Genomic DNA, 16,894 nt, shown 5'->3' on the forward strand with positions numbered 1-16,894 from the left:
CGCGGTTCCGGACTGAAACGCCTCGAACTGCTCAGCTACAGCGGGGAAGTCATTCCTCGCCCACCTTATTCACCTCATCTTGCGCCCTCAGATTTTCACCTTTCCCATTCTCTATGGAATAACCTTCATAGAATATCCTTTCCGGGTGAAAATGCGCTCAAACATGCCTCGACGAGTTCTTCGTATCAAAACCATGTGATTTCTGCAGTCGCGGAATCGAAAAGTTGCCCCAGCGTTGGCAGACTGTTGTAAATATTGGAGGAGGTTGTATTATTGATGACTGAAGTCTCTGTTATGTTTATCTGATGTGTTTATTAAAGGTACGGAAAAACGCTACGAACTTCTGCACCAACCAAATAAAACTGTCAGTGCCTCTAGTCTAGCACATGCCTATTGAACCTGTCAAATGTAAACACACATTTTGTCTGTATTGAAATTAGTATTGCAGAGTCCCCCATACGCACAAAGATCGTACCACCCCCAGTAGCATGGTGCACAGCGAAGTGCTTTGCATTCAGAGGAACGTCGTGAGGATACTTTTGCTTCCACCGAACCATAACGGCATCAAAATCCGACCCTATAATTAAAAAAAAAGTCTTGATACCTCTTCTTTGATGTTTCCGTGTTGTTGGCCGCAATTCGGGCGCTTGACTATGGTGGCCCATCACTGTACCATCGCGTCGGCTTCCAGATGCGTTTTTATCGGTCTGGAGTTCAGAGTAAAGAACGTTGCTGTCAGTGCAGAACGCAGCACAGGGATCGCATGCGCTTTGCCACCCTCTGGTTCCTCTAACTCACCAGAGTATGAGAATCACTCTCGTTCACAACAACTTTTATCTTTTGAATAATTACAGTTAACCGCAGATAACCTCTCTGGCGTATGGCCTGTGCGTCTGACATCGGGCAGTTAAACAAAAAGAAAACAAAGCAAGATAACTCAGGCGTAATCTGTAAATAAATGGGTGTCGTGGAGGATGCCTTACGTAATTAGCATACTTGCCGGCCCCTTGCTGTGCAATAAGTTTCATAACTAGTTAAACCAAATTAACATGTTTACCAATATTCCAAGCGCCCTGCCGTCAACGGTTCTTTTCTCTGAATAAAACAATATTTAAGAATAAGAATTCTAATTGTACTTAAGTCTCACACGAGAAATCAGAGGAACCTAAGCAAACTCCTGAAGTGTCATTTTATTTCAGAGTTCTCTCATTATTTTTTTGTTTACAGGTACGGAGGAGTCAAGGACAATAGTTGCAGATGACGCTCATTAACGGTAGGTGTTTTCAAACATTTTTTATAGTTTATAGATGACAGGTTAGCCAAATTTAAACATAATGTTAGTGGGTGATCTTTCACTACAGATGACCTTGAAATTCGGTTTCATAAGCATGAACGGTATAGCTGCTGTGAGTCACACGTAAAGATTTCACAGCAAAAAACATCGCTCTTAATTAGACTCTTACAGTTCTCCGATTTAAGTTAATGAGACACATTCAGTATGAATATTTCTCGTGTGGAAGTTCGTCTGTTGGTAATGTTTTAAGGTTTCCTGATTGATTTAAAAATTAAGATATATTGACTTAGTCTTCGGGTAATTGCAAACTATTATTAGGGCCGTACGTAGTGGCTGTTCTTAACATATCAAGTTAAAACTGGTTTTGAAAAATAAATTACAAATTCGGACTGCAAATTTTAGTTTTCTAAAGTGCCACTAACGAAACTGTTGTTTTCTTTACTGTACTTTCATTCGTTCTAGCCCAGCATTGTTTTCATAGATTGACCATCCTGTAGCTCACAATGTTAGTGTACGTACTGGAAACCCTCTTCCGTGTTTATAGGGAACAAACACCAACTATGAAGACAAAGATTTCTTACATAAAGTAGCACACAGCATACTATAAAATGGTCATTCTTTTCAGTGACCTACAACGTCTTCTACAAGGCGTCAGTCACGAGGATAGGGTGTCAACTAGAATCCGGCATATAAAAGTGCCAAGTCGGATTTAGGAAGTAAGATCATGTGCAGAAGAGATACTGTCTTTCCCAGACACCTACCAAACTGGGCCTGGACAAGCCTTGTATCTTTGAAAGCGCTGCTTACCCATGTGACGTCCAAAGTGAATGCAGAGGAGAACTGTCAGAGAACATGTTGTCAGAACTGGTGTTAGATGAGGAGACAGCCTATTCCCAATTCCCTGCGACTGTCTGGGGGGAGAAAGCTAATCGTGAACGGACGAAGACACAGATGACTCTGGACTGACAATTGGTCAAAAGGCTTAAATGGCTCTGTGCACTATGGGACTTAAATTCTGAGGTCATCTCTCCCCTAGAACTTAGAACTACTTAAACCTAACTAACCTAAGGACATCACACACATCCAGGCCCGAGGCAGGTTTCGAACCTGCGACCGTAGCGGTCGCCCAGTTCCTGACTGTAGCGCCTAGAACCGCTCGGCCACCCCGGTCTGACGATAATTGGTCATTAAAAGAACAAATTACTAGTCAGTTATCTAGTCTTTGCAGATGACCTCACACTTTTAGCGTCGATCGTAGAAGACATTATTTACCACTTCTCCTCTCATAACAATATAAGAATTAAAGCAGACTGAAGAGATCACCACAACAAGACAGCGTTAATCACAGAGTTGGTCCAGACAAATCCATTAGCCAACACAATAATATGGAAAATAAGCTGTTTCACTTTCCTTGGAGAATCGATAAATACGGAAGTCAAGGAAGATATGACCACGAATTATAGGTGCACCGAACTTGAGTGAGCCTAACATCTCTTTATGAACGTTTACAGGTATAATTCCCTTTCGCTCAACTTAAAACTCCAGAAGAACTGAGGAAACTAGAACTAAAGGATAGAGAGATTCTGAGCAAAAATCATTGGCCCCATCGAAGGAGGTGTCAAACACGACAAGGATTCTATCAACATTTATAAGAGAGCATTAGAACAGCTGTGAGGAACAGGAGGTTAATCTTCTACAGTTGTGGTCATGGTGGGCAACTGGAGACTTACGGCAAGGTTCTCCAGCTCTGTGTCTTGAGGAAAGTGACCATGGTCAAGTGGATAAGACTGCGTAACTTGCAAACACCTTGAGCAGCTTTAAATTGACCTTAATGAAGTACACGATGGAGGTCAGTACAGAATGCTTACCAGAATTTTTGATTCTTTCCGGTCACTAACAGTAGTAACCGTGGGTCTGGGAATTGGAGGGAAATGGGTTAAGGAACAGAAAATCCCCCATAGCTCCAGGATGAGAGAGTATTGGGCTAAGAGAAAAGCTTGGTAGAATTACGAACTACATGGTCCGGTATAGGCTTAAATAGGAGTGAATAAATACTGGTCCCCATTTTCCCACGTATCTGAATGTTGGGGACACTGGATCACGTTGGCCAAATTTTTTTTTCCTTGTCTTTTTTTCCTAGCTTGTAATCTCCATTGATCTCTTTATGTAGAAACGTTGCTATATTGTTTCAGCACATTTGCAACTAAGTAATTAAGGTTTACCACTGTTTGCCTATTTATAAAAAATATTTAGGGCAGTAAAATCACCTGGGCCAACCTGCCCTACCCATGGGGCAGTTGGGGAAAGCTGACCCATATGATTTTATCATTTAATTTACTTACAATATAGATTATTTAACTGAAAATATATCGACTTTAATACTCACAAGTTTATTTTAAAACAAATTCCTGCAGCCTTATCATAGAAACTACAATAATAAACTGTGTTATCAATGTTATAATAAGTGTTTGGCAGACAAGTATGTCCAAAATTTTTATCAATCATCGTCTGAATGCCTGATAGGACCGTCACAGTTCAGACAACCATAAAAAAGTCAGTTCACATAATTTTTAACAAGTAAGAGATGTGCCCATCGCTTACAACTTGTGCAATGAATCCATTCATTACCTGGATTGCTGTGAGGAAATGGTTTAAGAAACGTAAGACACAGGGCATCCTCATCCTCATCTTGAAGCATCTTCTTACTAAGCCTACTTTCTTCCTGCGCTTATTTGAGGAGTTTTATCGTGTCATTTAGTTTGACCACCGCCATTCTGCAGACAAAAGGTTTTGAAGCAGAGCATCCATTTTTCTCTTGAAGTGTTTCCTTTTCTGTCCACGGTGTCTTGTTATTCGCATCCTGTCACTGCTAATCTCATAGTTGCTTCAAAAACAATCCCTTTCTCAGTTTTCTTTTTATAATTTCGAACTATCCTAAACTTGAAACGGCAGAATGTCGTTGAGTAAAAGCTATAATCTAAGGTACATGTAGATTTGAAACTTGAAAATATATGTCATTCAGTTTCCCATAAGTAATAATTTCACAATTTGTATTACGCTCGTTTTAATTGAATACTTGAACACAGTTGTTGGGTTTGGGAAGAAAAAAAGAAAACTCCACATTGATGTTACCGGTTCAAAATCAATGCAGTACGCAATTAAAAAATAACGTTGCGCATGATCTAGACTTTGACTACGTTGTGCCTATTATAGTTAATAAGATTATATACTTACAAAACGACAGCGGGGCACGTTGGCCACTATCGGCCCTGTCGCCATATTGAAATTAGTTCATTTACGAAAACGTTTTAACCCTTTCAGACCCTCTAGCTACAATTATGTACATTAAAAACTTTTACAGTCTGTTAGCTGCTACAAAAGTATTTCTTCCCTAAGCTAACCTGAGCTACACACTTGCAAATGTTCAACCTTTTCATCTCGTGCAAATGCTGCCAACCGTTGGGCATCACTATAAAAATATCAGCAAGTCAATGTATCAGTGGGCAGCAACTCGTAACCACCAGAATACATGGTTCGCTATATTCCAGTGTATATTTGAATATTGTTGTTGTTATTTTACATGGAAATTATTAAATGATCATTTTACTATTTATTACAATAGAGAATATTTCATAATTAGTTGTTTTAGTCCTTAAAGTGAAGCCAAGTGAACAAAGTACATTTTGGAAACGGGTACATATTATTGTATAAATCTTGCTCCTAAAATCATTAAAAAATCACCTAAGACCACTACCACATAAAGAAAAATGTTTCTTCCTCCAGAAAAATTTCGAGTCTGAAAGGGTTAAACACTTACTGCGTATACAGTGTCAAAATAATCCTTAATATATGGACTTTAGTCGCTGTAGATCCTTCTTTGGTAAGAGCATTGCCTTGGAGTACACAACAAAATATCTCGAGCAAGCAAAATTTACATTCACTGACAAGAAAACATAAAATACGTGCCCATCTTCGCTCGACAGTTTAAATTAGCGCATGCGCCCGAATCAAGTATTCGTGTGGCTCGTGGTTATCAGCCGTAGGTTATAATAATATGCACACAGTATGTAACAGTCGAATCGCAAAACGCCAACTAACGTTAAGAACTTGTTAGGAGTGCAGCTTCCTGTTCCGTAACAAACAAAAGAGACAGTAATACCAAGTTGAGTCACATTAATGTAACCACCTGTTCGAAGTCTGAATAGTCACCACCTTTTGCGATGCGAGACGTGCAGTAGGAGAGTAAGTCAGGTTCTGAAAGATACCGACAGAGATGTGGAGCCATGCCGACTCCAGCGCCATGGTTTCTCGGTTGAGGATTCAAGGCGCTAACAACCCGATCAAGGTGGTTCCACATATTGTCGTTTACGTTTTAATCCGGGGACTCTGGTGGCCAGGGGAATAAGGTGAGCTAATCCTGGCGCTCTTCGAATCACGCACGAACACTGCCAGCTATTTGCAACGTACTGTACGTAAATGCTGTCGTGCCGAGGAAAAACGAATAGCATGTTGGGGTGGACATGGTCCCCAAGGGTAGATGCGTACTTGTGTTGATCTATTGTGCCTTTCAGAATGACGAAATCAACCAGGGTTTCAAGAACTATATAATAATTCCAATCCCAAAGAAAGCAGGTGTTGACAGATGTCAAAATTACCGAACTATCAGTTTAATAAGTCACAGCTGCAAAATACTAACGCGAATTCTTTACAGACGAATGGAAAAACTGATAGAAGCCGACCTCGGGGAAGATCAGTTTGGATTCCGTAGAAATGTTGGAACACATGAGGCAATACTGACCCTACGACTTACCTTAGAAAATAGATTAAGGAAAGGCAAACCTACAATTCTAGCATTTGTAGACTTAGAGAAAGCTTTTGACAATGTTGACTGGAATACTCTCTTTCAAATTCTGAAGGTGGCAGGGGTAAAATACAGGGAGCGAAAGGCTATTTACAATTTGTACAGAAAGTAGATGGCAGTTATAAGAGTCGAGGGGCATTAAAGGGAAGCAGTGGTTGGGAAGAGAGTGAGATAGGGTTGTAGCCTATCCCCGATGTTATTCAATCTGTATATTGAGCAAGCAATAAAGGAAACAAAAGTAAAGTTAGGAGTAGGTATTAAAATCCATGGAGAAGAAATAAAAACTTTGAGGTTCACCAATGACATTGTAATTCTGTCAGAGACAGCAAAGGGCTTGGAAGAGCAGTTGAATGGAATGGACAGCGTCTTGAAAGGAGGATATAAGATGAACATCAACAAAAGCAGAACGAGGATAATGGAATGTAGTCGAATTAAGTCGGGTGATGCTGAGGGAATTAGATTAGGAAATGACACACTTAAAGTAGTAAAGGAGTTTTGCTATTTGGGGAGCAAAATAACTGATGATGGTCGAAGTAGAGAGGATATAAAATGTAGACTGGCAATGGCAAGGAAAGCGTTTCTGAAGAAGACAAATTTGTTAACATCGAATATAGATTTAAGTGTCAGGAAGTCATTTCTGAAAGTATTTGTATGGCGTGTAGCCATGTATGGAAGTGAAGCGTGGACGATAAGTAGTTTAGACGAAAAGAGAATAGAAGCTTTCGAAATGTGGTGCTACAGAAGAATGACGAAGATTAGATGGGTAGATCACATAACTAATGAGCAGGTATTAAATAGAATTGGGGAGAAGAGGAGTTTGTGGCACAACTGGACTAGAAGAAGGGATCGGTTGGTAGGACATGTTCTGAGACATCGAGGGATCACCAATTTAGTATTGGATGGCAGCGTGGAGGGTAAAAATCGTAGAGGGAGACCAAGAGATGAATACACTAAACAGATTCAGAAGGATGTTTGCTGCAGTGGGTACTGGGAGATGAAGAGGCTTGCACAGGATAGAGTAGCGTGGAGAGCTGCATCAAACCAGTCTCAGGACTGAAGACCACAACAACAACATGCCACAAAAACATTCCCCAGATCTCAACGGTCCCTCCTTTGGCTTGGACCCTTCAGACGATTGTTGCAGGGTCTTTGTTTTCAGACGATTCGGAGCATAAAACAAGATTCACATGAAAGGCTAGTTGTTGCCTCTCAGTGGACGTCGAATTGCAGTATTGGCGTCAGGTTCCAGCTTTCGTCGTCGATGAGCCAGGCGCCTGCTGCGGGGCCCAAACGCAGCAATATTTGCTAAACGGTCGTGGAGGAGACACTGTCGGTTGCCCCTTAGTTCATCTGGGCGGGCAGTTGCTCAACAGTTGCACGTCTATTTGCCCGTACACATCTCCGCAGCATAATTCAGTCCTGTCACCGATAGCCCGTGAGTACAACAGTTGCGTCGACGCCGTGTTCGATGTTCCAATGTTCCAATGTGTGTGATATCTTATGGGACTTAACTGCTAAGGTCATCAGTCCCTAAGCTTACACACTACTTAACCTAAATTATCCTAAGGACAAACACACACACCTATGCCCGAGGGAGGACTCGAACCTCCGCCGGGACCAGCCGCACGGTCCATGACTGCAGCGCTCAGACCGCTCGGCTAATCCCGCGCGGCACCGTGTTCGATTCACACTGGCTCCATATATTTTTTTCTTTTTATTATTCCTCGTAATGTTAAATGATTAATTATAAATTTAAATATACTTAAAGAGTTCGTTTTCGAGGGTGAGTCAAATGAAAACTTTAAATTTGTAATAACAAATCGAAATTTCGCGCCGTTATCCTGTAAGTTGGTAAGCGTGCTACAAACAGCGCGCAGAATGGCCTATAGGTTCCAGCATAGTGCAGATCCACACATAACGTCGCAGTATCAGTATAAAGATGGCCGCCCCACTTGCGACTTGCACCAGGGAAGAACAGCTTTCTGTTATTCGGTTTTTCCATAGTGAAGATGTGAAACCTATTGAAATTCATCGACGAGTGAAGGTTCAGTATGGTGAGCGTGTTTGTCACAGCAGCAAGTCTACGAATGGAGTAGGAAGTTCGCAAATGGTGTGACTTCAGTGGAAGATGCTCCTCGTCCAGGTCAGGCACAAAGAGTTGTGACTCCGCAGAACATTGCAGCAGTTGAAGCCATAGTGAAGGAAAATCGACGACACTGAATGACATTGTAGCATGTATACAGATTAGTCGTGGGTCAGCACACCACAATGTGCATGATGTGCTTCAGTTTCACAAAGTGGCTGCAAGATGGGTGCCATGGCAGCTTGCTCCTGAAATGAGAGAACGACGTGTTGATGCTTGTGAAGAACTTCTTTGGCGCTTTGAACAAGAAGGTGATGGCTTCTTTGCAAGAATCGTTACTGGGGACGAAACCTGGGTTCACTTCCACCAACCATAAACGAAGAGAGCGAGCATCCCAGACCTTGCCCCAAGTGATTTCCTTACGTTTGGACCACTTAAAGACGCAGTGGGAGGAAAGGAGTTCCGTTCTGATGAAGAGGTAAGCCACGCGATGCATGAGTGGTTGCGCAGACTACCAAAGGAATTTTTTTCTAAAGGAATTTATGCACTTTGTAAGCGCTGGAGGACTTGCATTGAGCGTGGGGGAGATTGTGTTGAAAAGTGATACAGCTTTGTACCACTTCTGCACAATAAATAATATTTTAAAAAATATTTAAGGCTTTCATTTGACTCACCCTCGTATATACGTAAAATTATTGTATTCAGTAAATTCAGGTATTCAACATTCTTGCAATTACCGTAGTACCCTTGTAAGTCAAATGGCTATAGGCCATCACATTGTAGCACACTGGGGACATTTTGCACGCGCCGCCACTGGTGCTGACTACCGAAACGTGTGCCGTGGCTTCCGAAGAGATGCCCAACCATTGCACCCTATTCTTTTCAAGTTCCACAGACCGTCATTGTGCCAGCTGGACTGCGGGTAGCTCTTTGGAACTCACGAGTGATTCGTTACGCTGGTTTCATGTGACTTTTTCAAACACCCTCCACATCACTCGACGGTCGCCTTGTCCATCAGTACATGAAGTCTGCTTTCCCTTGGTTTAGCTGTGGATGTTCCTTCGCGCTTTCGCTTCACAGTAACACCACTAACACGCTTGGGCAATTTTAGAAGGGTTAAAATGTCCCTGATGGATTTGTTACTCATCTGACATCGAATGACTAGCCCGTGCCAGGAGCCACTGTCTCGTTTGACAGACCCATTCTGTTATTACTGCCTCTCTACTGACAAAGCAACAACGCCCGCCGATTTTTAAACTGGCCGGTCCACCTCTCGTGATATCTGGTACACTCCGTCTTCAGGCAACGAGTGGCCTGCCGGGACCAACCTCCGAGGAGGATGCGGATAGGAGGGGCGTGGGGTCAGCACACCGCTGACGGTATTCTTGGCCGAAGCCGCTACTATTCGGTCGAGTAGCTCCTCAATTGTCATCAGGAGGCTGAGTGCAATCCGACAAAATGACAACAGCGCATGGCGGCTGGACGGTCATCCATCCAAGTGCCGGCCACGCCCAACAGGGCTTAACGTCGGTGATCTCGCGGGAACCGGTGTATCCACTGCGGCAAGGTGGTCTGTGGTCAGTTTTATATGGGTGCCGGGATACTTTTGATCGGAATGTCGGACAGTTATCATTTGCTAATGTGCTACAGCACACTTCAAACGTCGCACTAAAATTATGCTAATTCTCTTCGAATGCAAGCCGGAAACCAAACTAAAATTACACTTTTGTATGCCGCAATAACTAGAAACCAGCATCGAGTGCTGAAATGGTGATCAGCCCCACTACAATCAAATCAGAGAAGCGACGCAGCTGTCTGCTTTCGACTGCGCACGCTCCGATGTGACATCATCCCATCCTGCACTAGGCACCGTAGTTCGCAGCACCAGTTCATTGTTTGTTCTTCTGAACTGCATGTGTGCGAGCTTAGAGTATAAGGAGTTTATTAGGAGTGGCTGAAGTAAAGGCTCTGTGGGCGAGCAGATGCCGGCATTGTAGCTCAGCGTGTTCGGCCAGAGGGTTAGCGGCCCTCTGTTATAAAAAAAACTGAGTGAGTGGATGAACAATGAACTTCAACGGGTGTCAGCGGACGTCTGCACTGAACAAATGCAACGAACAATAACGAACGAAATGAGATAAAAAAGTGGTCAGCAACAATACGGTGACCCAAGATGATTCCTGCTGCTACTAATTTTTTTCATCATTTTAGTTTATTCCTCGCAATGTTAAACAATTATAAAATTCAAATATATTTAAACAGTTCAATATTTATGTACATAAAAATAATATATTCAATTTGGTTACGATTACTACCCTTGTAAGTAAAAAAGCTATAGATGGTCGTAAAAAAGAAGCAAATATATGAGCAGATTTAGAATGAAAATTTTTTCCCATACTGGGGAGCACAGTAATGAATGTATTAAAAGAAGGTGGCATTTTCTTCTTTTACCGTATTAATTTCATTTGTTCCCGTCTACCTTCAGCCTTCTAGGGCAATCTCAGGTGATCTTGTGCTTCTGCTATAGGAAACTATGTCTTGCACACTCAAATGTCAGTTTCTTTAAATTTGTGCTTTCTATTTGTTTTTGCTCCAAAAGTTTATGAATGTCATGCTGTCAAACCGACAGGGCAGTATTTGTAGATCAAACTGAATAGAAAACACACACGATTACATATATTTACTAAATGTTTTAATGCAATTTTTCTTCTACGCTTTGCGTTGTACGGCATTATAGCAGCCTAAATGTAATTTCATATCCGTTGCTACAAATATATACCGCATTTGAGATGAATATACAGGGTGGTCCACTGATCGTGACCGGGCCAAATATCTCACGAAATAAGCGTCAAACGAAAAAACTACAAAGAACGAAACTTGTCTAGCTTGAAGGGGGAAACCAGATGTCGATATGGTTGGCGCGCTAGATGGCGCTGCCATAGGTTAAACGGAAATCAACTGCGTTTTTTTAAATAGGAACCCCCATTTTTTATTACATATTCGTGTAGTAAGTAAAGAAATATGAATGTTTTAGTTGGACCACTTTTTCCACTTTGTGATAGATGACGCTGTAACAGTCACAAACGTATGGCTCACAATTTTAGACGAACAGTTGGTAACAGGTAGGTTTTTTAAATTAAAATACAGAACGTAGGTACGTTTGAACATTTTATTTCGGTTGTTCCAATGTGATACATGTACCTTTGTGAACTAATTATTTCTGAGAACGCATTCTGTTACAGCGTGATTACCTGTAAATACCACATTAATGCAATAATTGCTGAAAATGATGTCCGTCAACCTCAGTGCATTTGGCAATACGTGTAACGACATTCCTCTCAACAGCGAGTAGTTCGCCTTCCGTAATGTTCGCACATGCATTGACAATGCGCTTACGCATGTTGTCAGGCGTTGTAGGTGGATCACGATAGCAAATATCCTTCAACTTTCCCCACAGAAAGAAATCCGGGCACGTCAGATCTGGTGAACGTGCGGGCCATGGTATGGTGCTTTGACGACCAATCCACCTGTCATGAAATATGCTATTTAATACCGCTTCAACCGCATGCGAGCTATGTGCTGGACGTCCATCATGTCGGAAGTACATCGCCATTCTGTCATGCAGTGAAACATCTTGTAGTAACATCGGTAGAACATTACGTAGGAAATCAGCATACATTGCACCATTTAGATTGCCATAGATAAAATGGGGGCCAATTATCCTTCCTCCCATAATGCCGCACCATACATTATCCCGCCAAGGTCGCTGATGTTCCACTTGCAGCCATCGTGGATTTTCCGTTGCCCAATAGTGCATATTATGCCGGTTTACGTTACCGCTGTTGGTGAATGACGCTTCGTCGTTGAATAGAACGCGTGCAAAAAATCTGTCATCGTCCCGTAATTTCTCTTTTGCCCAGTGGCAGAACTGTACACGACGTTCAAAGTCGTCGCCATGCAATTCCTGGTGCAGAGAAATATGGTACGGGTGCAATCGATGTTGTTATAGCATCCTCAACACCGACGTTTTTGAGATTCCCGATTCTCGCGCAATTTGTCTGCTACTGATGTGCGGATTAGCCGCGACAGCAGCTAAAACACCTACTTGGGCATCATCATTTGTTGCAGGTCGTGGTTGACGTTTCACATGTGGCTGAACACTTCCTGTTTCCTTAAATAACGTAACTATTCGGCGAACGGTCAGGACACTTGGATGATGTCGTCCAGGATACCGAGCAGCATACATAGCACACACCCGTTGGGCATTTTGATCACAATAGCCATACATAAACACGATATCGACCTTTTCCACAATTGGTAAACGGTCCATTTTAACACGGGTAATGTTTCACGAAGCAAATACCGTCCGCACTGGCGGAATGTTACGTGATACCACGTACTTATTCGTTTGTGACTATTACAGCACCATCTGTCACAAAGCGAAAAAAGTGGTCCAACTAAAACATTCATATTTCTTTATGTACTACACGAATATGTAATAAAAATGAGGGTTCCTATTTTAAAAAACGCAGTTGATATCCGTATGAGCTATGGCAGCGCCATCTAGCGCGCCAACCATATCGACATCTGGTTTCCCACTTCAAGTTAAACGAGTTTCGTTCTTTGTAGTTTTTTCTTTTGACGCTTATTTCGTGAGATATTTGGCCTGGTCACTGTCAACGGACCACCCTGTATATTCATCTCAAATGCGGTATATATTTGTAGCAACGGATATGAAATTACATTTAGGCTGCTATAGTGCCGTACAACGCAAAGCGTAGAAGAAAATTTGCATTAAAACATTTAGTAAATATATATAATCGTGTGTTTTTTTTATTCAGTTTGATCTACAAATACTGTCCTATCGGTTTGACAGCATGACATTCATAAACTTTTGGAGCAAAAAAAAAAAAAAAAAAAAAAAATAGAAAGCACAAATTTAAATTAGCTGACATTTGTGTGTGCAAGATATAGTTTCCTATAGCAGAAGCACAAGATCACCCGAGATTGCCCTAGAAGGCTGAAGGTAGACGGGAACAAATGAAATTAATACGGTAAAAGAAGAAAATGCCACCTTCTTTTAATACATTCATTACTGTGCTCTCCAGTATGGGAAAAAATTTTCATTCTAAATCTGCTCATATATTTGCTTCTTTTTTACGACCATCTATAGCTTTTTTACTTACAAGGGTAGTAATCGTAACTAAATTGAATATATTATTTTTATGTACATAAATACTGAACTGTTTAAATATATTTGAATTTTATAATTGTTTAACATTGCGAGGAATAAGCTAAACCCCCAATCACAGCGGCGTACTTTGCGTACCCTCCACCGCTTGTGCTGCTACCTGCCGTCTGTGAGTGGTTATTGCAGTTTTACATCGAACGCAGGCGATGGTCACAGTAATGTGACTAGACCGTGTATTTTAATATGTGCTTGATTTTGCTTACTTAGGGGCAAGTAGCGACGCCACTGCAGCATGTGAGAGGTAGGATATTGCATTGTTTGTCTGCCAGTGCTGAAAACACATGAACGGGCGGGACTCGTCAAACTGCATAATGCATTTAAAGATAATTACAAGTATTGTTACTAATTAGTTATTCATCCGCTCACACAGGCAACAGAACAACACTTCGTGAGGCAAATACAGTGCCACAACTTTGGGGTTGGTGAGGGCGGCACAAATCTGCAACAGAGCAGTCGACACGAAGTGTTCGAATGCTGCCAGGTTCTGATGATCACTGCTTGGGGGCCTCAGGCCAATTTACTGCACCGTTACTACATCTAGTCTTTTGGTGGCTCATAAGATACTAGTTTATGCAGGTTAACAGTTAATAATAAGATTGATACATACGCAGCCCAAGGTGCCGCCCCAAAATGTCAATATTGGCTCTTGAGCAAGCAAGTTTGACGACCACAGATCTAAATGCGTTTGTGGAAAGACGACGGTATTGTCCAACGCCAGTTTAACGAAATAGAAGCAACTGGCAATCGTGCTGCTGTGCCAGTGTGTCCCGGTGTCCCCTACGACAGAGTCAGCAGTTTAACTGGTGCAGAACAAGACAGTCGACCACTCAACTGCAAACTTTAGAACATAACTAAGCCTTCAAGCTCTGTCAGCGCCTTTAAATTTGTGTTTTCTATCCGTTTTGATTTACAAATGCTACAGGAGAACCACAAGATCATCTGAGATAGCCCTAGAAGGCCGAAGGTAGACAGGAATAAATAAAATTAATACGGTAAAAGTAGAAAATACCACCTTCTTTTAATACATTCATCGCTATGGGAAAAAAGCTTTCATTCTAAATCTGCTCATATACTTTCTCTTTTTTTACGACCATCTATAGCTTTTTTACTTACAAGGGTAATAATCGTAACGAAACTGAATATATGACTTTTATGCACATAAATATTGAACTGTTTAGATATATTTCAATTTTATAATTGTTTAACATCGTGAGTAATAAAATAAAATGATGAAAAAAATATTGGTAACAGTAGGACTCAAGCTTGGTTCAACGCATTACAAGTCACCTTGGCCGACTACTTTTTTATGTTATTTCGTTTCTTATTGTTTGTTGCATTTGTTCAGTGCAGATGTCCCCTGACACCTGTGATGTTCGTTGTTGATCCATTCACTCAGTATGTTTACGAGGGTGGTTTGAAAAGTTGTTGGAAAGAAACAGAAAAAAGTACTTACATCATGAAACTTTTTTTATTTTTCAATGTTGTCTCCTTGTAGATTAATGCACTTGGTCCAACGATGTTCCAGTGCCTTGATCCCACCTTGAAAATGAGTTTCCTCCAGGCCTGCAAAATAGTTGTAAACTCCGGCTATCAATTTTCCTTTTGAAGTGAATCTTCGGCCACCAAGAAAAATTTTCAGATGGAGGTCTGACAGTGCCATATCAGGTGAATAAGGTGGGTGTGGCAACAAAAAAAGTGGTTCAAATGGCTCTGAGCACTATGGGACTTAACATCTGTGGTCATCAGTCCCCTAGAACTTAGGACTACTTAAACCTAACTAACCTAAGGACATCACACACATCCATGCCCGAGGCAGGATTCGAACCTGCGACTGTAGCAGCCGCGCGGTTCCGGACTGAGCGGCTAGAACCGCTAGACCACCGCGGCCGGCGGTGTGGCAACAATTCATACCTTAGTTCGTGTAATTTTGCCAAGGCGACGGCACATGTGTGCGGTTGCGCATTGTCTTGATGGAAGATGACTTTCTTCCTTGCTAAACCTGGCCTTTTTCCGTGTGTCTTTTGTTGCAATTTGTCCAGGAGGTTGGCGTAGTATTGTCCAGTAATTATTTGCCCAGTGGGAAGATAATCTACAAACAGAATTCCCTTCGCATCCCAGAACATTGATGCCATGGCCTTTCCCACCAAAGGAATTGTCTTTGCTTTCTTTAATGACGGAGAATCAGCATGTTTCCACTGTTTTGACAGTTTTTTGTCCCTGGGGAATAGTGCACCCACATTTCATCTTTGGTCACAAACCGGCACAACAAATCTTATTCGTTTCTACTAAAACAGGCAAAACATTGTTCCTGTATGTCCATTCTCATGCGTTTCTGACCCAGCGTGAAGAGCTGCGGCACCCATCTTGCAGATAATTTTCTCATTTCCAATTCTTCAGTTAAAATGTGATATACCCTTTCAGATGACGTCTGGCAACCATGAGCAATTTCACACACTTTGAATCTGTGATCCTCCATGACCATTTTGGGCACTTTTGCAATTATTTCTGGCTGACCACTGCGCAGATCATCGTCTGAGCTCTACCGACAAAATTTAAATTCATTTGTCCACTTGACAACAGCTGAATATGAAGGAGCACAGTCCCCCAGTGTATTCTGGAAATCGGCATGAATGTGCTTTGCTTTCATACCATTCTTTACGAAGTTCTTAATCACTGCACGAATATCGATTTTTTCCATATTCGCAAATCACTATGCGGGAACAATAACAGAGCCAAATCACCGCCACAGTCTCTTCCAAGAGCAGGGAAGTGGCACGTGTTTACAGGCAACAGTCCAATGAATATCACATGAACAACTCGTTGCGCTAGCGCTGACCTCTCGTGGTGATTCTGAGAACTTTTCAAACCACCTTCGTATAACAAAGGGCCGCTAACCCTCTGACCGAACACACTGAGCTACAATGCCGGCATCTGTTTGCTCACAGAACCTTTACTTCAGCCACTCCTAATAAACCCCATGTACTCTAAGCTTGCACACATGCAGTTCATAAGAAAAAATGATGAACTGGTACTGTGAACAACGGTGCCCTGTGCCGGTAGCGATGATGTCACATCAGAGATGTGCAGTCGAAAATAGACAGCTGCGGCACTTCTCTCATTTGATCGTAGTGGGGCTGACCATCATTTCAGCACTCGACACTGGTTTCTAGTTATTACGGCATAGAAAGGTGTAATTTTAGTGTGATTTATGGCTTGCATACGAAGAGAAATGGCATAATTTTAGTGCGACGGCTCAAGTATGCTGTAGCACATTAGCAAATGGTAACTGGCCGACATTGGGCAGTGATGAGCAACACTCGAGATGTTCTAAGGAGCGATGCCACTAGAAAGTGAATGATTGAAAACGACTGAGTTGGAGTGCTGAATCACGCTGTAGTCTGAGGCACT

The 16,894-nt window shown here is 41.9% G+C and overlaps 1 protein-coding gene across 1 annotated transcript in view; it reads left to right on the forward strand.

Moving 5' to 3' along the window:
- The window catches only part of LOC124804379, a 675,970-nt gene that overhangs the window by 534,359 nt on the left and 124,717 nt on the right, over positions 1 to 16,894 (forward strand). Inside the window, exon 7 of the mRNA XM_047264747.1 lies at positions 1,228 to 1,273. Coding sequence (XP_047120703.1) covers positions 1,258 to 1,273 — 16 coding nt within the window. The 5' untranslated portion in view covers positions 1,228 to 1,257. The remainder of the gene's footprint in view (positions 1 to 1,227; positions 1,274 to 16,894) is intronic.

The sequence above is a fragment of the Schistocerca piceifrons genome, chromosome 1 (genome assembly GCF_021461385.2).
Source record: "Schistocerca piceifrons isolate TAMUIC-IGC-003096 chromosome 1, iqSchPice1.1, whole genome shotgun sequence".
NCBI lineage: Eukaryota > Metazoa > Arthropoda > Insecta > Orthoptera > Acrididae > Schistocerca > Schistocerca piceifrons.